The following is a 23,900-nucleotide window of genomic DNA, read 5'->3' as shown; positions in this document are numbered from 1 at the left end:
TGTGCTCACTTTCTGTCAAATAAATAAATAAAATAAAAAGATTTTATTTATTTATTAGCGCAAGCACGTGAGCCATTGGTGGAGGGGAGGGGCGGGGACAAAGGGTGAGGGAAAGAATCTCAAGCAGACTCCGTGCTGAGCATGGAACCCTTCGTGGGGCTCGACCTCATGACCCCAATATCACGACCTGAGCCAAAGCCAAGAGTCATATGCTCAACCAACTGAGCCACCCACCCACTCTCACCACTTTAATTCGTACTGGAAGTCCTAGCCACAGCAGTCAGACCACAAAAAGAAATAAAAGGCATCCAGATCAGTAAGGATGAAGTGAAACTTTCACTGTTTGCAGATGACATGATATGATAGATAGAAAACCCAAAAGATTCCACCAGAAAACTGCTAGAACTGATAAAACAAATTCGGTAAAGTTGCAGGATACAAAATCAATGTACAGAAATCTGTTGCATTTCTATACACCCATAATGCAGTGAAAGAGAAATTAAAACAATCCTGTTTACAATTGCACCAAAAATTATAAAATACCTCGGAGTAAACTTAACCAAACAGGTTGAAAGGCCTGGACGCTGAAAACTACAAAACATTGATGATAGAAATTGAGCACGACGCAAAGAAATGGAATGACATTGCTTGCTCATGGATGGGAAGAAAATTACTGTTAAAATGTCTGTATTACCCAAAGCAATCTACAGACTTAGTGCAATCCCTATCAAAATACCAACAGCATTTTTCACAGAACTAGAACAGACAATCCTAAAATTTGTATGGAACCACAAAAGACCCTGAATAGCCAAAGCAGTCTTGAAAAAAGAGAAACAAAACCGGAGGCATCAGAATTCCAGACTTCAAGTTACATTACAAAGCTGTAGTAACCAAAACAGTATACTACTAGAACAAAAACAGATACATAGATCAAGGGAACAAGATAGAAAACCCAGGAATAGACCCACAATGATATGGTCAGTTTTCAACAAAGCAGGAAAGAATATGCAATGGGAAAAAGACTCCAACAAATCGTACTGGGAAAACTGGACATCTACATGCAAAAGAATGAAACTGGACCACTTTCTTAAACCATGCACAAAAATAAATTTAAAATGGATTAGAGACCTAAATGTAAAAGTTGAAACCATAAAAATCATACAAGAGATCACAGACAATAATTTCTCTGGCATCAGCTATAGCAACATCTTTCTAGATGTGCCTCCTGAGGCAAGGGAAATAAAAGCAAAAGTAAACTACTGGGACTACATCAAAATAAAGAGCTTCTGCACAGTGAAGGAAATAATCAAAACTAAAAGGCAGCCTACTGAATGGGAGAAGATATTTGCAAATGACATCTGATTAAGGGTTAGTATCCAAAATATATAAAGAACTGATACAACTCAACATCCAAAAAACAAAAAATGGGCAGAAGACATGAACAGATACTTCTCCAAAAAAGACATCCAGATGGCCAACAAACACTTAAAAAGATGCTCAACATCACTCATCATCAGGGCAATGCAAATCAAAACTACAATGAAATATATCACCTCACACTAGTATCACATTAGTAAGAAGGGCTAAAATCAACAATACAAGAAACGTGTGTTGAAGATGTAGAGAATAAAGGAACTCTCTTGCACTGTTGGTGAGAATGCAAGCTGGTGCAGCACTGTGGAAAACAGCATATAGCTTCCTCAAAAAGTTAAAAATAGTACTACCCTACGATCCAGTAATTGGACTACTGAGTATTTACCCCAAGAATACTAAAACACTAATTCAAATGGATACATGCCCCCTGTGTTTACTGCAGTTTTATTTACCATACACAAAGTATGGAAGCAGGCCAAATGTCCATCAGTCGATAAATTCATAAAGAAAATATGGTGTGTATACACACACATACACAATGGAATATAAGCCATTAAAAAGAATGAAATCTTGCCATTTGCAACAATGTGGACAGAGCTAGAGAATATAATGCAAAGCAAAATAAGTCAGCCAGAGAAAGACAAATATCATATGATTTCACTTAATTTAAGACAAATGGGCAAAGGAAAAAGACAAACCAAGAAGCAGACTTTTTTTTTTTTAAGATTTGATTTATTTATTAGAGGGAGAGTGTGAGTAGGGAAAGAGGCAGAGGGAGAGGGCGAGAGGATCTCAAGCGGACTCTGTACTGAGCAGAGTCCAACATGAGGCTTGATCCCACCACCCTAAGATCACTACTCAAGCTGAAACCGAGCATTGGATGCCCAACCGACTGAGCGACCCAGGTGCCCCCAGACTCTTAACTGTAGAGAACAAACTGATGGTTACCAGAATGGAGCGGGGCGGGGCGGGGGGCTTAAAAAGGTGATGGGGATTAAAGAGTACACTTACCATGATGAGCACTGTGTAATGTATAAAATTGTCAAATCACTATACACCTGAAACTAATATAATGCTGTATGTTAACTATACTGGAATTAAAATAAAAACCTTTAAAAAAAAGACGAGTTTCTTTTTGACATTTGACAGCTCTGAATCTTCATCATATCTGGAGTATCACAAACCTTTTACTAATTGGGCTATGTTAGTGAATTAGATTACACTTTGGTCCAGTTTTACCATCTTAAATAGCTATAGACAATACCCTGAACCCTAGTCTGCTGACTCATTAATTTGTCATTAGTCACAGTGGATTTGGATAATGGCAGAACAACAGGGAACACTTCTGTGGCACTGAATATGTGCCTGGGGACGGTCCTGAGCAGGTGAGTGTAGGTGCAGATACCCAGAGAAATAGAGTAATTTGCTCAGTGTCACATAGCTAGTAAATGCCAGTGTGATTCTAATCGGCATCCTTTTTAAAGCACAAATCTGAATAAATAATTGGCAGGTAGGCAAGAACTTAAAATTATTTGTTGGACTTTATATTAACATTTTGTATATTCAAGGTCTCTCAATGTGTGGATTCTACTTAAATCACTGTGGCTCTATTGCAAAAATTGTTTCTGCATTTTATTATATTTTACTCTCAAGTAATTTTTGTTGTTACTGCTTTAGGTCACAGATAAATAGGAAACCTCTTTTGGAGCATTTTCCTTTGCTCTGGGTTTCCCTGTAGAGCTTGCTCCCATTCATTAGTGTTACAGAGAATATTTGGTATAATAACAAATTAATTTATATTCAGGAGGGTTTTTTATTTTTATTTTTTTTAAATTTTATTTATTTGAGAGAGTGATAGAGATAGTGACAGAGAGCATGAGCGGGGAGGAGATGGAGAAGTAGGTTTCCCACTGATGCGGGACTCGATCCCAGGACCCTGGGATCATGACCTGAGCCGAAGGCAGACGCTTAACCGGCTGAGCCACCCAGGTGCCCCTCAAGAGGGCTTTTAAAAAAAGATTTTATTTATTTATTTGAGAGAGAGAGAGCACATGCACGCGTGTGTGAGCAATCGGGGCGGAGCGGTGGGGGGAGGGAGAGGGAAAGAATCCCAAGCAGACTCTACACTGAGGAGTAGTCTGACCCGGGGCTCGATCTCATGACACTGATATCATGACCTGAGCCAAAACCAAGAGTGGGACGCTTAACCAACTGAGCCACCCAAGCGCCCCTATATTCAAGAGTTTTTAAATAACAGTGATTTCTCTGCTTAACTGCTTTTGAATCTCCCTCAGTCTGAAGGGAGTTGAATAGTTGTGTCAGAGGCTTCCTTATTGCCTTGTTTTGTTTTGTTTTGATGGCTGCTGGGGGTATTTTTTAATACCCTTATTTCTGCTGCCTCTTAATGTGTAGTGTTATTAATGTTTCTACTGGGGTACATGTGATTTATTTTTTATTTTCATTAATTTCAGTTAACATTAATTTATTACTTGTTTCAGGGGTACAGGTCTATGATTCATCAGTCTTATATAATATCCAGTGTTCATTACAACACATACCCTCCCCAATGTCCATCACCCAGTTACCCCATCCTCCCACCCCCCTCCTCTCCTGCAACCCTGTTTGTTTCCTAAGATTAAGAGTCTCTTATGCTTTGTCTCCCTCTCTGGTTTCATCTTGTTTCATTTTTTTCCTCTCTTCCCCTATGATCCTCTGTCTTGTTTCTTAAATTCCACATATCAGTGAGATGATATGATACTTGTCTTTCTCTGACTGACTTATTTCACTTAGCATAACACCCTCTAGTTCCATCCACGTCGCAAATGGCACGATTTCATTTTTTTGATGGCTGCGTAATATTCCATTGTATATATATACCACACCTTCTTTATCCATTCATTTGTTGATGGACATCTGGGCTCTTCCCATAGTTTGGTTATTGTGGACATTGCTGCTATAAACATTGGGATGCAGATGCCCCTTTGGATCTCTACATTTGTATCTTTGGGGTAATATCCAGTAGTGCAATTGCTGGGTCGTACGGTAGCTCTATTTTCAGCTTTTTGAGGAACCTCCATACTGTTTTCCAGAGTGGCTGCACCAGCTTGCATTCCCACCAACAGTGTAGGAGGGTTCCCCTTTCTCCGCATCCTCTCCAACACCTGTCGTTTCCTGACTTGTTAATTTTAGCCATCCTGACTGGTGTGAGGTGATATCTCATTGAGGTTTTGATTTGTATTTCCCTGATGCCGAGTGATGTTGAGCACTTTTTCATGTGTCTGTTGGCCATTTGCATGTCTTCTTTGTAGAAATGTCTGTTCATGTCTTCTGCCTATTTCTTGATTGGATTATTTGTTCTTTGGGTGTTGAGTTTGATAAGTTCTTTATAGATTTTGGATACTAGCCCTTTATCTGATACGTCATTTGCAAATATCTTCTCCCATTCTGTTGGTTGTCTTTTGGTTTTGTTGACTGTTTCCTTTGCTGTGCAAAAGCTTTTTATCTTGATGAAGTCCCAAGAGTTCATTTTTGCCCTTGCTTCCCTTGCCTTTGGCGATGTTTCTAGAAAGAAGTTGCTGCGGCTGAGGTCGAAGAAGTTGCTGCCTGTGTTCTCCTTTAGGATGTTGATGGACTCCTGTCTCACATTGAGGTCTTTCAACCATTTGGATTCTATTTTTGTGTGTGGTGTAAGGAAATGGTCCAGTTTCATTCTTCTGCATGTGGCTATCCAATTTTCCCAACACCATTAGTTGAAGAGACTGTCTTTGTTCCATTGGATATTCTTTCCTGCCTTGTCAAAGATTAGTTGACCATAGAGTTGAGAGTCCATTTCTGGGCTCTCTGTTCTGTTCCATTGATCTATGTGTCTGTTTTTGTGCCAGTACCATACTGTCTTGATGATGATAGCTTTGTAATAGAGCTGGAAGTCCAGAATTGTGATGCCACCAGCTTTGCTTTTCTTTTTCAACATTCCTCTGGCTATTCGGGGTCTTTTGTGATTCCATACAAATTTTAGGATTGTTTATTCCAGCTCTGTGAAAAAAGTTGATGATATTTTGATAGAGATTGCTTTGAATGTGTAGATTGCTCTAGGTAGCATAGACATTTTGACCGTATTTGTTCTTCTAATCCATGAGCAGGGAATGTTTTTCTGTTTCTATGTGCCTTCCTCAATTTCTTTCATGAGTATTCTGTAGTTTTCTGAGTACAGATCCTTTGCTTCTTTGGTTAGGTTTATTCCTAGGTATCTTGTGGTTTTGGGTGGGGTGAATGTGATTTAAATTATACTTTAAATTACTAATGAAGAAAATAGTATTTTCTTTTTTTTTTTTTAAAGATTTTATTTATTTGACAGAGCACAAGCAGGGGGAGCAGCAGAGGGAGAGGGAGAAGCAGGCTCCCCGCTGAGCAAGGAGCCCAACGTGGGGCTCGATCCCAGGACCCTGGGATCATGACCTGAGCTGAAGGCAGTCACTTAACCAACTGAGCCACCCGGCGAAAAAAAAATAGTATTTTCTTAGATTTCAACATTTTTTTTGATGTTGCCTGTAAACATAATTTTCACAACTGAGAGATGCGGCTGTGAAATTTTAGGAAGCTTATGTGGGATAAAATTTTAAAGCAATACTTTTTTCATAACTAGTTCGTAACCAAAATTATGGTTACTAAATACTTGTAAAATCTTGTTCATAAAGGCAATTACAATAGATTCTTATGAGTCATTGACAAACCATTTCCAACTCAGACGTGTTATTGATACCTTATACTGAGAAAATAGGTCCCATTTAAAATGGCAGTTTTTATTTTATTTCAGAATTTTTCCTCTCTGTTTATTCACAATGCGATGCACTTAATTCTTATTAGAATCCCAGACAGAAAGAAAAGGGGTACATATTTTAGCTGATGGGTGAATAGTAAAACATGGTATTGCAGAAAGAGCACAGTGTTTTGAGTCTAGTACATCTGGATTCTAATTCTGACTCTCCTGGTTCCTTCCTAGGTGGCATCAGACTGGATGTTAGAGCCTCAGTGGCCACCTCCTCTCTCTCTCTCACACACACACACACACTTGTTCAGTAGGTATGATAATAAGTATCATCATGAACGCAAGGAATCTAGAATGGGCCTTTAGTAGGCTTTTTTTATCTTGCTTTCCCTTTTATTTCTTAGAGGTCATTTTAGAAAAAGTAGAGTCCCACCTGTGTGTGCTCTCTGGTCACGTTGTAGAGCCTAGAGCCTCCTCTGTCCCCCAGTGGTTGAAACTGGCTTTTACCTACTCTGGGCTTGCCTCTAGATAGCCCCTCTTCCCAGCACACATTTGGAATGAGTAAGAGACTGGTTGAAAATAACATGCTTGGGGTGCCTGGGTGGCTCAGTCATTGAGTGTCTGCCTTCAGCTCAGGTCATGATCCCAGGGTCCTGGGATCGAGCCCCATGTCGGGCTCCTGGCTCAGCGGGAAGTCTGCTTCTCCCTCTCCCACTCCCCCTGCTTGTGTTCCCTCTCTGGCTGTGTCTCTGTCAAATAAATAAATAAAATCTTTAAAAATAAATAATAAATAAAAATAACATGGCTTTTTTATAGAAATTGTCAAACATACAGAAGGAATAGTTGAAGGAATAGTATAGGGAGTTCCTGCATTTCCGCTGTGGAGGAGAGTATTACCATTTTAGCATTGTTGAAGAGTTGCTGACATTTTCTCTTATTTGCTTTATTGTATACATATATACATTTTTTCTTTTGCTGAATTACTGGAAAGGAAGTTACAAAAATCATGACATTTTACTCCAAAAAATCTTTAGCAGACTTACCTAAGAATAAGCATTCTCATTATATAGCCATAATGTCATTGTTATAACTAAGAAAATGCATAATTCTATAATATCATCTTGGGACGCCTGGGTGGCTCAGTCATTGGGCGTCTGCCTTGGGTTTAGGTCATGATCCCAGGGTTCTGGGATCGAGCCCTGCATCGGGCTCCCTGCTCAGCGGGAAGCCTGCTTCTACCTCTCCCACTCCCCCTGCTTGTGTTCCCTCTCCCGCTGTGTCTCTCTCTGTCAGATAAATAAATAAAATATTTTAAAACAAATAAATCCATATCTTATTTAAGTTTACTTAATTGTCTCAAGAAATGTCTTTTACACCTATTTTTTTTTCTTTTTAAATCTGGGTCCTAATTGGATTTACCCATTACATTAACTCTTACGGTTTTTTCAGTCCTTTTAATCTAGTAATGAGCCCCCTCCTCTTTCAGTTCCCTGGCAAGTTTAAGTCTGATGCTGTCTGTAGGTTTTTTACGGATGCCCTTCTGTTCCTCCTTCGTCCAGATTTTTGACCAGCAATGCATGTTGGATATTAAGAATTTTTTTCCCCCCTGTTTATTCAGCTAATCATATGGTTTCTAAGTTTTCATTCCTGGAATAAAACCCACTTGGTCATGGAGTATTATCCTTTTTATATGTTGTTTGATTAGATTTGATGAAATTTTGTTTAGAATTTTTATATCTACATCATGGCGAAAATTGGTCTGAATCAAAGTAATGCTGGCTTCATAGAATGAGATTGGGAGGATTTCCTCCTTTTCACTTTTCAGGGAGTTTGTAGAATTGTTAGTATTTTTCCTGTAAATGTTTGATATTCTTCACCAATTCATATTTTATGGGAAGGTTTTTAGGTACAAATTGATTTTTTTAGAAACTGATACAGAGTTACTTAGGTATGTAATTCTTGATTGGTGTTTGGGTATGTTGTGTTTTTCATGTTATTTGTCCATTTAGTCTGTGTTTTCATATTTATAGGTATAAAAATATTTGTAATATTCTCTGTTGTCCTTTTAATAGTTATAAAATATGTAGTGATGTCACCTCACTTGTGTTGGTAATTTGTGTTTTCTTTCTTTTTTCCCTGGTCAACTTAGCCAGTTTATTATTTTCATTTTCTCAAAGAACCAGCTTTTGGTTTCACTGATTTCTCTCTTTTTTTATGTTTCTTATTTCACTGATTACAGCTCATATGTTTATTCTCTTCTTTCTTCTGCTTACTTGAAGTTACATTTGTTCTTTTTCTGTTTTTTTTTTTAAGCTGGAAACTGAGCTTATTGATTTGAAATCTTTTATCTGATGTGGGCATTGAGTGCTCTAAATTTTCCTCTTAAGTTTTAATGTTTTAGAACATTTCAGAGATTCTGAGGTTAGGTTTTCATTTTCATTTAGTGTAAAATTCTTTATAATTTCCTTTTGATTTCTCCTTTATCCCATGGGTTATTTTGAAGTGTGTTAGTTTCCCAATTTTGTGGTATTTTCTTTTACTCATTTTTAAGTTAATTCTATTGTGGTCTGAGAACATGCTTAGATTACTTGAATTTTTAAATATCTGTTGAAACTTGTTTTATGCCCAGTATATGGTTTATGTTGGTACATGTTCTGTGTACTTGAAAAAAATATTTGCTGTTGATTAGAGTGTTCTATAAATGTCAATTATATCAAGTTGGTTGGTGGTGTATTCAAATCTTCCATATCCTTACTGCTTTTCTATCTGCTTGTTAACTTTTGAGGAAAGGAGCACAGATATCTTCAGTGATCCCAGATGTGTATTATCGTTCTGTGAACAAGCTGCTTTTTACCACACCTTCCTTTTTTAAGACTTTGTGTGTTGGAGGTGATTCTCAAGTTTTTCTTTAGACTTTTGATAGCCTTCACTGGTTGTGGAGACAAACCTCCCCATCAGAGGACTGAGAAACTAGTGTTGGTACAAAAGAAATGAATACTTAATACTGCCTTTATTAGAAAATACTTCGCTGAAAATCCTTCCAAACGATTTTGTATGGTAAGAGTTCTGAATTTTTGATTCACTCAAATTGACCCTATTTTTGGCTCAGCAAGGAAAAGAGAGTCATCTTCATCTTTGGCCAGCAATTGTAGAACAGCTAAGAAGGATAGTTTTAGAATTGTCTGCTTTGGAGCCTTGATAGTTGGAGTAGAGCTTTAGTTACAGTTTTCTTCAGTGTGCTGGAGGGATAGGAGTTGGAGAAGAAATCAGCGAGTGAACTTAATTACTTAACAATCAATTTTTATTCTCTAGTATCTGTAATCCAATCTAGTATTTTTTTTAAATAATCAGAGGTCAACTTCTAAGTGATTAAGTGCATGGTTTTTATAATAAATAATACAAATAGTGAAGTACAAATGTGTCAGCTAAACCCCAAGTCATGGTAGTTCTCAAGTGCTTGAATCTGGCACTCTGCCAGATGCCATGAGAAGGGTCTGTGGGGAGCACTGTTGATAAATTCCTGTACTGCCTGTTGGTAAAGCAGCAAAAGGAGATGTCCTTGTCTAGTCTGTGACTGTCATCAGTGTGCTAGACAGTGTTACAGGCCATGGAGTGTCCACTGCTAGGAGTCTTTATGGTGCACACTGTTAGCTGATCTCGGGATTGTAGAATTAATTGGGAGAGTTACTGGAGTGTCCACTTTCTCTAATTCTGTGGGTGTTGGGCAGGTTGGTGTGGTCTGCTATGGGGAGTCATGTTCTGCCTTCTGGCAGCATGGATATTATTTACCCTTTTATGGGAAGAGGTTGAAAAATGATCAGAAGAGACTTGTTTTCTATGGAGATCTGGGGGGTAGGGTAGGAGAATATATGGAATATAGGTTTGAAATTATGTCGTATTTTCAAAATAAAAGGATAAGTGTTTAGTACTTTTAATTGTTTTTATATTTGTATTAAAAAATTGCTTCTCTACCCCCTCTTGTTTTAGTTGGCCTGCCTTTAGGTATATCATTATTATTATTATTATTTTTAATCCTCTGCTAGGTACATTATTCTTAGATCATCTGTGGGCTCCTGAGATAACTGGACTAAACTAGTAATTTCTTTTGTTCAACTTTCAAAGTCCTATTGAAAAAGGAATGGCTGTGCTTATGTGTGATTATATTGGAAATATAGTGCTCTTCTGTTTTTGCTCACGTACACACTCTGGTTGTTGGAGAATCCAAGTCTGAAACATACCATAATGATACAAATTTCTTCTCTTTATGCATAATTAAGTTGTTTTTAAATTTAGAGACTTTAATGTTGGGAATAATATGCAGTTAAGTAGTAAGTAGCTTTTAATTAAGCTATCAAGTGTTCCCCAGTTACTAAGTCCTGCAGTTGTTAAAAATGAAATACATTTCTTCCTGGTGGACAGGGCGTGGACTTTGGAGTCAGACCCAGTTTCCAGCCCTGAACCTAATACTTACTGTCTCTGAGACTTGGTGTGTAGAAATCACACCATCTGCTTTATGGCGTGGTTGTAAGAAATGACATAGACACCAGCATTTCCTAAATACTTTGTGTTGTGAAATGTTCCTTTTTTTTTTTTTTTTAAAGGAATCATTTCATGAGCAAATATGTCTGAGATTTGCAGCATGCTCTCTTCTCTTTGATGTCCCACTGTGTGTTAAGACATTGGGCTCTTAGAACCCCTTGGTCAAGAAATCTGCTTTGCTTTGTTGAACTTCAAATTTCCCAAAAGGACTTCTCCTCCCTTCTCCCCACCCCCATCATGGAACACCTGCAGCATATTGTAGTTTACTTTCCTTTCATGGAACATAGTTTTGAAAATAAAGTGCCAAGCACAGTGCCCCTGATTTGTACTTGGAAAATTATAAGTTTTTTCCTCCTCCCTTCCAGTGTTAATTTTAATGGTTCAAAAATTGTATTGTAAACTCAGAGCCCCCTTCAATTTTAGTTTAACCTTCTAAGTAAGCAATAAGCCATTTTTTCTTCCAGTTATATCGAGATATGTATTTAGTAATACAGTACTGTATAAGCTTAATATGACTTGACATATGTGTATATTGTGAAATGAGCGAAACAGTGAGTTTAGTCACCACCTATTCGTCCGTTTAATAATTTGCTATATTCTTAATTTATTATTCTTTAGTTTGTATCTTTTACCCAGAATATTGTTAAAGACTTTGATATTAAAATCTGAGAAATGCTGATGTAGTGGTAGGAGAGTAAGAGTCTTAGAAACTCAGTATCTGGTCAAATTCCTGCTTCACTAATTCAGTTGAGTAACAGTTTAAATATTCATAAACATTCATAGTATTTCTTGAAGTTTATTCCTAGCCCTCTGAAAGATACTGAGATGTGCTATAAGATGTGGCTTGGATACTTCTGCACCTGCCTTGAGCCTCTGAACACTAGGTGGGAACGAACTATCCAAGTCTTTTTTGAGTGATTTTTAAGAATTCTGTAGATTTAAAAAATGAGCGATAACGTTGCAATAAAAAAACATGTTAAAAGAATAAAACGTAGGAAAGCATTGTTTGTTTTAGAAAAAATTAAGATAGATAAAAAAGAATAAAAGTAATTTTATACCTAGCGATGTTTGTTGCTAACATTTTATCCCCTAGATTTTTCCTTGTGTGTTTCACAAAAATGGTATCATATTCTACACACTACCCTGTAGCCTGCTTGTTTTACATCCAAGTGTAGAATAAGGTCTTTTTATGCCACACATCTATGAAGGCACCCTTACCTTTCCCAAGTATCTGCCTCAACAGGGTGTCCTCTCTCTCTCTCTCCAGCTTGTTTCTCAGCAGGGGTTTGAGGCTGCAGGAAGTGTGGGGAGAGTAGCAAGCTCTGTTGGAGGGTAAACTGTTGTACATTATATGATTCCTTGTTGGTTATGCATGAACTATTGGCGTAAGCAGAATGAGGTAGAGTACACATCTTTATTTTGCTGAGTTATGTTTTACTGACCCAAAAAGATTTGCATTGAATTTATTGCTTAAAAGAGAAGACGGCGACATGTGGAAAGGTCAAGAGCCGGTATGTGCATATTATGTACACCTAGACTTAAATATAAGCCTGAAATTACTGTTACGGAGTACTGGATGGTTTGTTGTCTTTCTGAGTTAAATCAGAATGAACAGAAAGCCTAATACCAAGGCAGAGGACATTTTCCTCTTGATGAAAGATATTTTTGAGAAAAAATGTTATATTATTAAACATACTTTGATCTGATTTTATTATTTAGAGCTTTCTTAAATGGTATCAAGAACTGACTAGAGGGGGCGCCTGGTGGGCTCAGTCAGCAGAGCATGTAACTCTTGATCTTGTGGTCTTGAATTCAAGCCCCATGTTGGGTGTAGAGATTACTTAAAAATAAATAAAATCTTAAAAAAAAAACCTGACACAAAGGAAGAGATTTTATTACTATTTCTCTGAAATTAAAAAAAAATTTTTTTAATAAAAGGTGGCTACCATCCAGTGAAAATTGGAGACCTCTTCAATGGCCGCTACCATATTATTAGGAAGCTAGGATGGGGACACTTCTCAACTGTCTGGCTGTGCTGGGATATGCAGTAAGTGTTCTTTTGTCATTTGTGCATTTGATTTCTGGTCCAGTTCAACCTTTATCATCAGGTGTGGCTGAGGAGCTCTCCTGCTTCTGTTGTGCATGTATCATACTTAGCACAGGCCTGCCTCGCCCGGCTAGACATCCCCCCCGCCCCCCGCCAGTTTGAAGTTCACTTGTCTGTTAATACATTAACTTTCTTCTGCTCTTATATCTGAAGCTTATTCATTGAAATAGCATTATATCAGACATATGTTCTTGTGGTAATTCATCCATATCGGAAAAATGTTCATATGTAAAATAATCATGTTTAGGCCTTTAAAATCAGTGGTTTCTGACTTCTTAAAGAAAAGTCACGACCCCATAGTATGAAATTGAGCTGCTACCCAGGACACATACACATATGGTGTGTATGTGTATGTACTAAAACAGAAGTGTTACAAAATAAGAATTACCCTTAATCTATGTGATGAACTCTGACATTTTTCCAGTCCACCTTGTTTTTATTAGGTAAAAACAAACACAAAGCAAAAAGATTGTTTTGATCCATTAGCCTCTTGCTTAATTGTGGCCACACAGTTGGAAAAGTACTATTTTAAAGGAAAGGTTATTATAAGTTTCTATTTATTGAATAGATTTCATTATAATGATCGCTTTTGCTGATAATATTAAAAATACGCATTTTTTTTTTTAAAGAGGGAAGAGATTTGTTGCAATGAAAGTTGTAAAAAGTGCCCAGCATTATACAGAGACAGCCTTGGATGAAATAAAATTGCTCAAATGTGTAAGTACTACGAAAATGTGAATAATGCAAGAAAAATTAATGACTTAAAATTTATAGAGGAATTTTTAAGTTCAAATACTGAATCTTTTATTTTTAAAAACATCACTTCTACTAAAATGTTTTTGGCTGGTTATAATGGAAATGACTTTCAGTCCTAAATGGTTCTGTTCTTGAATTAATTTTTCTTTCCATAGGTTCGAGAAAGTGATCCCACTGACCCAAATAAAGACATGGTAGTACAGTTAATCGATGACTTCAAGATTTCAGGCATGAATGGAATACGTATCCTTATTGACAGTTCTTTTGCTTCCTAATGACTTTTTAGTTGTAAAATATGGGAATAGGGGCGCCTGGGTGGTTCAGTCATTAAGCGTCTGCCTTCAGCTCAGGTCATGATCCCAGGGTCTTGGGATCAAGCCCCACATTAGGCTCCCTGCTCAGGGGGGAGCCTGCTTCTCCTTCTCCCCGCACCCCACTTGTGCTTTCTCTCGTGCACTCTCTCTCTCAAATAAATTAAAAAAATATTAAAAAAAATATGGAAATATTTCAAGCTGATTTAAACTTCTGTTTGCTCTGCTATATCGGTGTCCACATAAAGCCTCTCGTATCATTACAGAGTGTTATAAAATGGTATGCCAAAAAATGCCCCAATTCCCGCCAGTCCATTTCAGTGTCTTGTGTCATCTCTCTGAGGTGGTACAGCATCTTTAGCATCCTTCTTGTGCAGGCACTGGGCTCTTTACAGACAGCCCCTCTACCTTCACCATCAAGCTGGGGAGTGTCCTACGTATGTGTAAGGAAAGAGCAGAGAAAGATGAGTCACAATCCTCTTTGCAGATTACAAGGAGCAGTGTGTCAAGAGCCAGGGTCTTCTCCTTCTTATCATGTTTGGAACAGATCCTTCATTTTGGTATTTGACCTGCTCAAGCTCCAGAAGCCTGAGGACAAAGCCTTCTCCCAGCTCACATCCTAGAATGGCACCCTGTTTCTGCATCTCCTGAGCCTAATCCCTGGGGAGGCACTTCCTTCATACTCTTTATGTCTGAAGGAGATTCTATATTTCCTCTAGAGATTGGACTAGAGACTACTAGTAAGTACCAGTGCCTGCTGGTGTCATCTTGCCCTTTGTCTCAAGATTGTTTCTGCTAGTTGCTGAGTGCATTCCCCCGCCCTTTTTTAAAGATTTATTTATTTATTTTTTGAGCGAAATTGAGAGTGAGGGGGACAGAGAGAATCTCAAGCAGACTCCCCAGTGAGTGCGGAGCCCAACGCGCAGGGCTCAGTCTCATGACCCTGAGATCATGACCTGAGCCAAAATCAAGAGTCACATGCTCAACCAACTGAGTGACTCAGGTGCCAGTGTGTCCCCCCTCCCCCCCAACCTCCATAGACAAAAAGAGCTGGTCCTCTGCCCGGGTCTCCAGGTGAGTCTGTTTGTTTATGGGCAGGCAGAGCAGCCCCTCTTCTTGGATCAGTTCTGTAAGGCAGTTTGTTGGGGTAGCTGGCAGGGTTTCTTTGGAGAAACTACCTGACTTTTAGGTAAATGGAGTGTTTGGGATATATACATTCCAGTGGCTGTTTTTACCATTAAATAAAATGCTAGGAAACCATTATAGTCCAGGTGGTCAGTGCTTTGAAGGAGACTTAGGTCATAATTTAGAAATCTTGGCCTTTGACTGTCTTTTACTAACTTTAATCCTTAGTTTGCCTTTTTTTAATAATGATTTGGGAAATAGAAACTTCTGGCTTTAGATTATCTATGCATAAGTCTATATTTCTCCAACATTGTAGAAAATATTTAAAAATTTTTCATTAAAAATATTTAAAGGGGGCGCCTGGGTGGCTCAGTTGGTTAAGCGACTGCCTTCGGCTCAGGTCATGATCCTGGAGTCCCAGGATCGAGTCCCGCATGGGGCTCCCTGCTCGGCAGGGAGCCTGCTTCTCCCTCTGCCCCTCCCCCCCTCTCATGTGCTCTCTCTCATTCTCTCTCTCTGAAATAAATAAATAAAATCTTTAAAAAATATATATTTAAAGGAACAGTTATTGTGATAATGTGATTGGTAGATCCAGATATTGTAGAAAATATTAAATCAACTAACCTGCTTTAATGGCCTATCTGTAGGCTTTCAGGGATGAACGATGTATTCTCAAGAGGTTTCAGAGCCGTTTTAAATCTTCCTGTATGGATAACATGAATATATTTGTATGATGGACTTCGGTGGGTCATAGTAGAATTTCTATTAAAAAAAAAAAAAAACCCAGATTCCTAAGATTTCATTATTATAAGTGGGTCTTAAGTGCCATCCATGTCTTATATTGTGATCCTATGTTATTGAAAACTGCTTAGAGTATTGAAGTTGATCTGGTTCTGCAATGAAAGATACTATTGAAGGAAAAGATTAAATATCTTCACTGTGTTTTGTAAATTTTTATTTTATAAAGTGTTTCATGGATTTGAATTTAGGCAGGCAGGGAGGAGGAGGACACTTAAGACAGGGTTTTTTGGGTGTCCCGTTCCCCCCCCCCCGCCATCAGTTTTTATGAGGTTTCAGCCTTGCTCACTTTCATTATGGCTGATTATCAGGGAGGGGGTGTTGAAATGAGCAAGAGTGTGGGGCGGTGCGGGGTTGCATCATGGCCCAGCCACCTTGGGACTGTGTGACGCTGGAGAGCTCCTCCAGCTCCTGGGTTCACTGTAGTTGCTTCTGTGTGGGGGTAGGCACATTGTTTGACAAGCATACATTGACTAACACATAGGATATAAGTACTTAGTAAATGTTAGATCTATTTATTTTGGTGACAAACAGCACATGACCGCTTCTGGTATTATTGGTAATAGTGACATTGCATTTTAAACATTTTAAAGTATTTTTTTTGTTGTTTTTGTTGTTTTTGTTTTTTTTTGTTTTCAGAGAGAGAGAGTTTCATGCATGCAGGTGTACACAAGCAGGGGGAGGGGCAGCAGGGGAGGGAGAGGGAGAGGAAGAATCCCAAGCAGTTTCCATGCTGAGCATGGAGCCCCATGTGGGGCTCGATTTCACAACCCTGAGATCATGACCTGAACCGAAACCAAGAGTCAGACACTTAACTGACTGAGCCACCCAGGTGCCCCGTGATGTTGCATTTTATAAAGAAAAAACTGCCAAGTGCCACAAAGATGCTGCTTTGAGTAATTGTATCACTCCAGGAAATGTATCTGCAAATGATCCTTAACCATGTCCCAGATGTCTGCATGGTCTTCGAAGTACTCGGCCACCATCTCCTCAAGTGGATCATCAAGTCCAATTACCAAGGCCTCCCAGTACGTTGTGTGAAGAGTATCATTCGACAGGTGAGGATGTGAGGGCAGCCCCCGCCCGCCAGTACCTCACTGGCTAGCTTTTAATGAAAATTCCTGTCCTTAAATACACACACACACACACATACGCATACACACACGCACACACATAAATATAATCCGTTTTACAAATAAATACATGTATATTACAGTGCATAATATTTTGAACTTGTTACATCAACTTTATATTTATTTAATTATATGCCATTCTGTCTTGTAAAGAGGGCAGTATGTAAATGTTAGGCCTGCATTTCTTTTGATGTATTGACCTTTTTTTTAAGGTAAGTAAAATGGCATACTGAGAAATTGTTTTATCCAATATCATTACTATGAAATGTCCCACTTAGTTCCTTAGAAAATAATTCAGAAGAAATAGGTAATTTGTGTTTGTTTACTATTTCTGTGTATCTTTGGATGGAGGCTAAATGAAAGATAGTATGAGGAATGTTGAAGTTATATAGGGAGTATTGTGTTAGATTTGTACTCTGTTCAGTTGCCTTGACAAAAGAAAACCTTTAGCTGGGGTCTGGTTCAGGGAAGATGTTCCAGCAAGTGTTGATAGAATGAAAGTATACACATATGGAAGATCTCCTAATTAGAAAATTTACCAGATTCAGTTTTCTGCATGGAATACATCCGTCTGTATTCCTCATTGCCCTTATAGCCTACATTAGGAAAGTTGCAGATATGACTTATTCTGAATTACCTGTTCTGATATCATGGACAATTGCTGTGGATAATTCTGCAGAGTACATAATATATCAGGGGGGTTGTTTGGTTTGCTTGAGAAGAGGATTAGGTGATTGGGCGCCCATCCCTTGTGCCCTAGGCCCAGAGCTTAAGCTAGACCTACTTGGGGGGTTTCCAGACTTGAAATATAGGCCCTCGTCTACAATTCTTACACAGGAAAAGAATCAGGGAATGATTCACAATTAAAGAATTGTGAATTTAAAGAGATGGGTGCCTACAAGAGAACCTTCCTAACAACTGTAGTGTAGATAGTATTTGCATACACGCATATGAGTAGGTTTTAAACCCATTTTATAAAGATTTTGGAGCTTACATTGGTTTATGAAAGCATCTTAGATTTTGCTTATGCAGTTGTATATAGGTAGCATTGTTTAGTCAGCCTGAGTGTTCACCATTTATCTTTGTTTCTTTGCATTGCAAATTGGCAGCTTATCTTCTAACATTATAGATGTTACACGAAAAGAGAGGCTGAAGAGAAAAGGGCGCTCTGCCTTGGCTTGGCAGTGAAATATTGTTCCCGTACACAGTATTATGTTGGGTATACGTGCATGCTGTTTGCGGACTTGTGGCCAGCTTTGGATTAATAATAATATCTGTTCCCTTTTAGATTTTAGATAGTAGTGTTTTAATTTATTATTTTAACATGGTTAATATCTCAAACCAAAAAACAATTTCCCTTTAATGTGGGCCCGGGGAAGGGGGGACGGTGGCAATTAACCTTATTTGGAGTTTTTTGATCCGTAAATGACAGTTTGGTATTTATAGCTATTAGTGGCAACTCTGAACTCTAAAAATCATCTTGTTAAAAAACTCTGAAAAAATGTCTTAATTATCTCTGATAAATCCTGAAAAGATTTACGTATTCTAACAAAAAGCAAATAGAGAAACCCCAGCTCGCGTGTATTTCACATAGGTCTGTCGTCCCCTGGAACCCTGTACTTTAAAGGTGTCTGTGGTTACCATAGGTGACTGACCACTGCATAGCCCAGGCTGGGCCATGAAAGGAGGTGACTTCGCAGATGAGCCATTGATACTTACTTTGTGTTCCAGAACAGGAAAATAAAATGCAGGCTTTCTCAGCAAGCAAACGAAAGTGTCTATAAATCTAAAAATGAAATTCTTGGAGTTTAATGGAATTTTCATGGGTCCTTGCTGAATGAACAAATGATTTTAATGAGTGCGTAATTCACACACACTGTGCTTTGGGGACTGAGAACTCTTACAGTGCTTTATTGGTCTAGAAAAATTTCAAGGTGAAGTTTTCATTTTCTGTACTTAATTATTGTAGGCAATATTTAGAATTTTTGCTTTTAGTGTGACCCACCTTTAATTTTATTTAAGAAAAATATCGATTTGGGATTTCTTTCCCTAAACTTGTAACTTTTCAAAGTAGTAAATTGTTGTCTATCCCAGTTAGTAATCTGTAATTCCCTGAAATTCCCTTCATTCCCTTGGATTCAGCCTGTGGATTCAGTATTTTTGACTCCTAGGTAATAGTGGGAAGATGCTTTATTAATAGACCTCACAGTTTCAGTGCTTCCCAGAACAGACAAGGTAGACCAGCTCTCTAAGACTCTGTCACTGTGTAGCCTCCCTTTCCTTCGAAGTCAGGTGTGGCTGACCTGGTTCCAGTCTCTTGTCGTCGGTCACTTGGCGTGCCTCACTAATCACCTAGCCACCTTCCCTCCTGTGCCCTGCCTTCTATTCCTGATCTTTCCATTTCCAGCACCACCGTCCTTAGTTCAGACCCTTTATCGCCTCCGGCCAGTACCTTTTCATGGGCTTCTCTCTTCTCTTCCAGAGGCCTGCTCATCCTACTCCCATTTCCCTGTGCCAATTTTTTCTCCTTTCCATTCGCAGTTACCTTCCAAAACAAAACTTTGCTTCATTTAGAAACCTTTAGTGACTTTCCAGTGCCTGTTGCCTGAAGGTTAATGTTTGCTTTCAGGAAGCTACATGTGGGGTGAGAACAAGCTTGGGTTTTGGTGTCAGATGGACGCTTCTCTAGCTAGAACTTAGGCTAAGTTCCTTAGCCTCCTTAAGCCACAGTTTCATCATGAGTAAATGGGAATAATAAAGATACTTTCCTTGCTGATTATTGTTACACGTAAAGGGATGCTACTATTGATGATTATAGATTTTTATTCAGTGCTACTTAGTATGTGCCAGGCATCATTTTAAGTACTTTGCAAATTTTAATCCATTGAATCTTCACAATAACTCTATGAAATAGGTATTTTTACCCTTCCATTTTATGGAAGAGGAATGGAGGTGGGGAGAGTTTAAGTAACTTGCCTGCAGCCAGGAAGTGACTTTAAAAAAGTAGTAAGCTGTGGAAGGGGCATTCATACCCAGAGCATTTGGCTCTGGAGCGCTTACCTTTAGCATTTTGCCAAGTAGCATATGATACCTTTAGAATCGTACTTGGCCTAATGTCCAATAAAAGTTAAATCACTGTTCTTCCTATGAACCTGTTTAAGGTTTTCTCCCATCTGATATCAGCCTGTATTTCCCCTTGCAAACCCTGATTCAGCTTTTATCTCCTGGCAGGTCAATGTTTCCCCATTAATCTTTTAACTAGGTAATGCACGTAAGTGTTCTGAAATGTTAGGTCCTTCAGGTACCCAGTTTCTCTCCCAGAGTCAACCAAGTTACCAGTCTCTTACGAGTGGTCAAAGATGCCTGAGCATTGGGCGCCTGGGTGGCTCAGTTGGTTAAGCGACTGCCTTCGGCTCAGGTCATGATCCTGGAGTCCCAGGATCGAGTCCCGCATCGGGCTCCTTGCTCAGCAGGGAGTCTGCTTCTCCCTCTGACCCTCCTCCCTCTCATGCTCTCTGTCTCTCATTAAAAAAAAAAAAAAAAAAAGATGCCTGAGCATTTATAAATACATGCAGATTTACCTGATTTTTTATTCATAAATTTTTACTAGTTTCATTTTGTAGGTGTTTTAGAGAAAGTACTCACCTGACTCACATTTTTTAGCTGCACATCTTTGATCATTTCTTTTGTCGTAGGCTGCCGATAATACCACCCTTTCTTTTCTACCCATGCTTTGAAAGACTCAACCAAAATCCTGTTTCCATGACGAAGCCTTCCCACACTACCCCAGTTAAGAATGCTCTTTCTTCCCTCCTCGGTCTGGCTGCGGCCTCCATTTGGGCCTTTCCTGATGATCGTAGCGTCTTACTATATACACCCCAGTTTCACAGCCCTGGCACTGTTGACATTTTGGCCTGGAAAATTCTTTGTTGTGGGGACCTATCTTGTGTATTGTAGGGTGTTCAACAGCATTCCTAGCCTCAACCAACTAGATGCTTGTATCAGCCACCACCACCCCAGTTGTGACCATTTTAAAGGTCTCTAAACTTTGTCAGATGTCCCTGAGGAGGCGGAATTCCCTCCGGTGGAAAACCACCGGAATAGGGGTAGGTGCCCTGCCAGCAGGCTTCACTTCATATTATACCTTTGGCACTTACTGTTTTGTGACCCTGATCCAATGATGTCCCCTCTGTGAGCCTGTTTTCTCATTTGTAAAATTGGGATGGTAATAGGTCATTTGTGGAGATTAACATGGAGGGACTGATGACAAAGCATCCAGCGAGGTGACCAGCGTGAAGTAGCCGGTGTGTCTCCCCACCTGCGTTGTGAGCTCTTGGAGTTACGAGCTGTGTGTGAATCCTGTGTGTCTCTGGAGCTTCCTTCATGCTGGAGGTGGTCAAAGAGTGTTTTTGGTAGGTTGTCTTTTCTAAAATGAAAGAAGTATATGTTCCTCTTTTTATTCTATAAAATGCCTCACTTTCTCTGATTTGATGGGCTCATGGACCAACATTACCACTCGCTTGTATTTTAAAAGTAATGACATAATTGAATTATCTGTCTTTTCAGGGTTTCCCGTGCACTGTTCTCAGTCCCTTGGTCAGTTCTTAGCTGTCCTCCTATAGTCCTGGTGACCGTGTGCTGGGTCGGAGAAGGGCCATGCTGGTGGTGTCTGGGATGCCGTATGCATCCTCTGACTTTCCCAGACCGCTTCTCTGGCTCAGGTGTGGAGTCTTACGTTGGTCTGTTCACCCCCCAGCTTTCATTTCTCCTTTTTAAATCAGCTTTAGTGAGGTCTGTTTCACGTCTTGCTCTTACTTCTAAATCCAGAAGAAGAAACAGGTTGCTAGTGTTGGCCGTGTTTATTTGTGGTGCATGAAAGGTAGGGCTTCTTCAGATGCTCCTGCTCTTCTTTAAACGTGGCTTTGACTTGCTTATATGTTGAAAGGGTATTTTACTTTTTAAAACTTAATGGTTCAATTCATTGCCCTTTATAGGAACCTGTAAGGAAGTGGCTTCTTGGTAAGGGCAAGGCCGTGAGTTTGGTGACTTTGCTACAGTACTGGAAAAACTAGCAGTCGCAGCTTGTAGCTCTGGATTTTTAAATTCTTATTACTCTTTTCTATAACTCTGATTGTCACTAGCATTTACAATGCTCTTTGACACCCACTTTTTAACGCGCTGATTTGAATTCAGGTGGTATAATTCCAGAACCCATGCTCTCAACTGCAAGGTCCTGTGAAATGTCTACATGGAAAGATCTGGGAGCATTTAGGTTATAGCATGTGTTTGTGAAAAGTGTGCATTTGTGGGTCTGTGGTGGTAAATGGTTTTCTTTGCCTTATAGTAGAGCTGGTAACTAGATTGTTTGAAAGGATAGCCATTAAATGCTATTTACTAAGTGATTTGTAATTGGTAATGTGTGCTAAGGGAGTTTGTAAAATGCAGTGCTTTTCCACACCCCGCTTCGGTGGGGCAGGGCTTCTGGGGGCAGATGAAGAGCCTGGCCCTGCTTAGGCAGACTGAGTCGCCTGTTAGCACTGAATGCTTTTGTCTACACTGAGTATCTATTTACCATTTCATTTATGTCACTGTTCCTATTTATCAGTGAATTCATGATCACTGAGCCAGGAATCAATGATAGAACAGAAGATTAATTTTAAGTTGGTAAACATTTTTTATATTCATTGTGGTCGTACATATGGTTCTGTCCTAACTTGGAATTCTTCTCTTCAGAAGGTTGGGTCCTCAATTCAGAAATGTGGTAAGCCTCTTTTCCCAGCTCAGCGCTCCGTGGCGCCCTCTATGTGCTGGGCACGGAGGCTTTCTCTTTCCTCCTGACTGCGTTCAGAAGAACACGGCTGCAGGGTTTTCTCATGAATTCTCAGTAGTCCGAGTCAGAACCTGGAGCAGAAGCCTGTTTCATGTAAAGCAGACAAGGACAGTGTCCACTGAAACTTCTGTGTGCGTGCACATCCAGTTCTTGCCCCCTTCCGTTGAGCTGGGATTCCCACACTTCTCCATTCAGTTTAATTGTCAGAATTGTCAGAAGCAGGTTGTAGGGTTGACCTCATGTCTGTTTAGTGGAGGAGAGAAACCCAGTGGGAGCCTTAGCTTTCCTAGTAGGAAAGTGTCTGGGCTTGAGGAGAGCCCCTCTGGTGCCTTCCTCCACAGCACAAGCTGTTAGTATCCTGGCGAAGGGCTCCTGCGTGGGTCAGCCCCTCCTGCTGCCTGTTGGGCTCCCCTGGATGTCGCATTAGTAAGACCTTACAGAGTAAGAAGCCAGCCAGGTCTCCTTGCCGTGTGTCCTTTGTTCAGGTGTGGGAGGAAGAAAGTCCCCAGGTGGTGACTAGAGTCAGAAAATAATTTGGAAATTTGCTCTCATTCTGTTTCTCTTCGCAGTTTAGGGTTTTGGAGAAAGCTTCATTTTCTGGGTGGTGAGCAGGGCCCGGAAGACATCTTTGAGAGAAGTTTCCACAGTTCTCTCAACTCACTCCTCTTGTATCTACAAGATCACAGGAACTATTGTAGCAAGCTGTGGTAGAGAGGAGTAGGTTTATGTTGTTAACACCAGTAATAGATGCTCTCTGCCATCTTCATAGGTGTACAGAAAGAAACCTGAGAGACTGTCTTGACCAAGCCTCTTACTTTACAGATGAATTTGAGGTCAGGGAAGGGGACTTGCTCTGAGCCATAGCTAGTTAGTATCTGAACCAGAAATGGGGGCTCCTGGCTCCCAGCTCTGGTCTCTGCCTTCACTGATAAGCTGCTGCTAGCCTGCACGTCTGACTTCACAAGGAGAAAACTGGCCCCTGCTTCTGAGGGTGTGATCCAAGCGGAGCGCCTCTGCATGAGGTGCAGGCCTGTCTCCGGGCCATCTGTGCTTGCACTGATCTCAGCCCTCATGGCTGCTGTAGAGTCAAGCCGATGGCAGGCAGAGGATCTCCCTGCAGCCTCTGCTGCCTCCTGCTGCTGAGGCTAAGTATGTTTTCTTA

General features: G+C 39.7%; 1 protein-coding gene across 6 annotated transcripts in view; it reads left to right on the top strand.

Moving 5' to 3' along the window:
- Window positions 1-23,900, top strand: part of SRPK2 (SRSF protein kinase 2) — a 245,556-nt gene that overhangs the window by 190,200 nt on the left and 31,456 nt on the right. For all 6 annotated transcript variants that reach the window (XM_064575399.1, XM_045864863.3, XM_045864862.3 and 3 more), the window contains 4 exons: window positions 12,617-12,725; window positions 13,415-13,502; window positions 13,697-13,784; window positions 16,727-16,833. In XM_064575399.1, the coding sequence (XP_064431469.1) occupies window positions 12,617-12,725; window positions 13,415-13,502; window positions 13,697-13,784; window positions 16,727-16,833 (392 nt within the window). The remainder of the gene's footprint in view (window positions 1-12,616; window positions 12,726-13,414; window positions 13,503-13,696; window positions 13,785-16,726; window positions 16,834-23,900) is intronic.

Source organism: Mirounga angustirostris, unplaced genomic scaffold, assembly GCF_029215605.1.
Source record: "Mirounga angustirostris isolate CCGP_5_RB_7025 unplaced genomic scaffold, mMirAng1.0.hap1 SCAF_12, whole genome shotgun sequence".
Taxonomy (NCBI): domain Eukaryota; kingdom Metazoa; phylum Chordata; class Mammalia; order Carnivora; family Phocidae; genus Mirounga; species Mirounga angustirostris.
The sequence above is the reverse complement of the archived record's forward strand: the minus strand, read 5'-3'. Positions and strand labels throughout refer to the sequence as shown.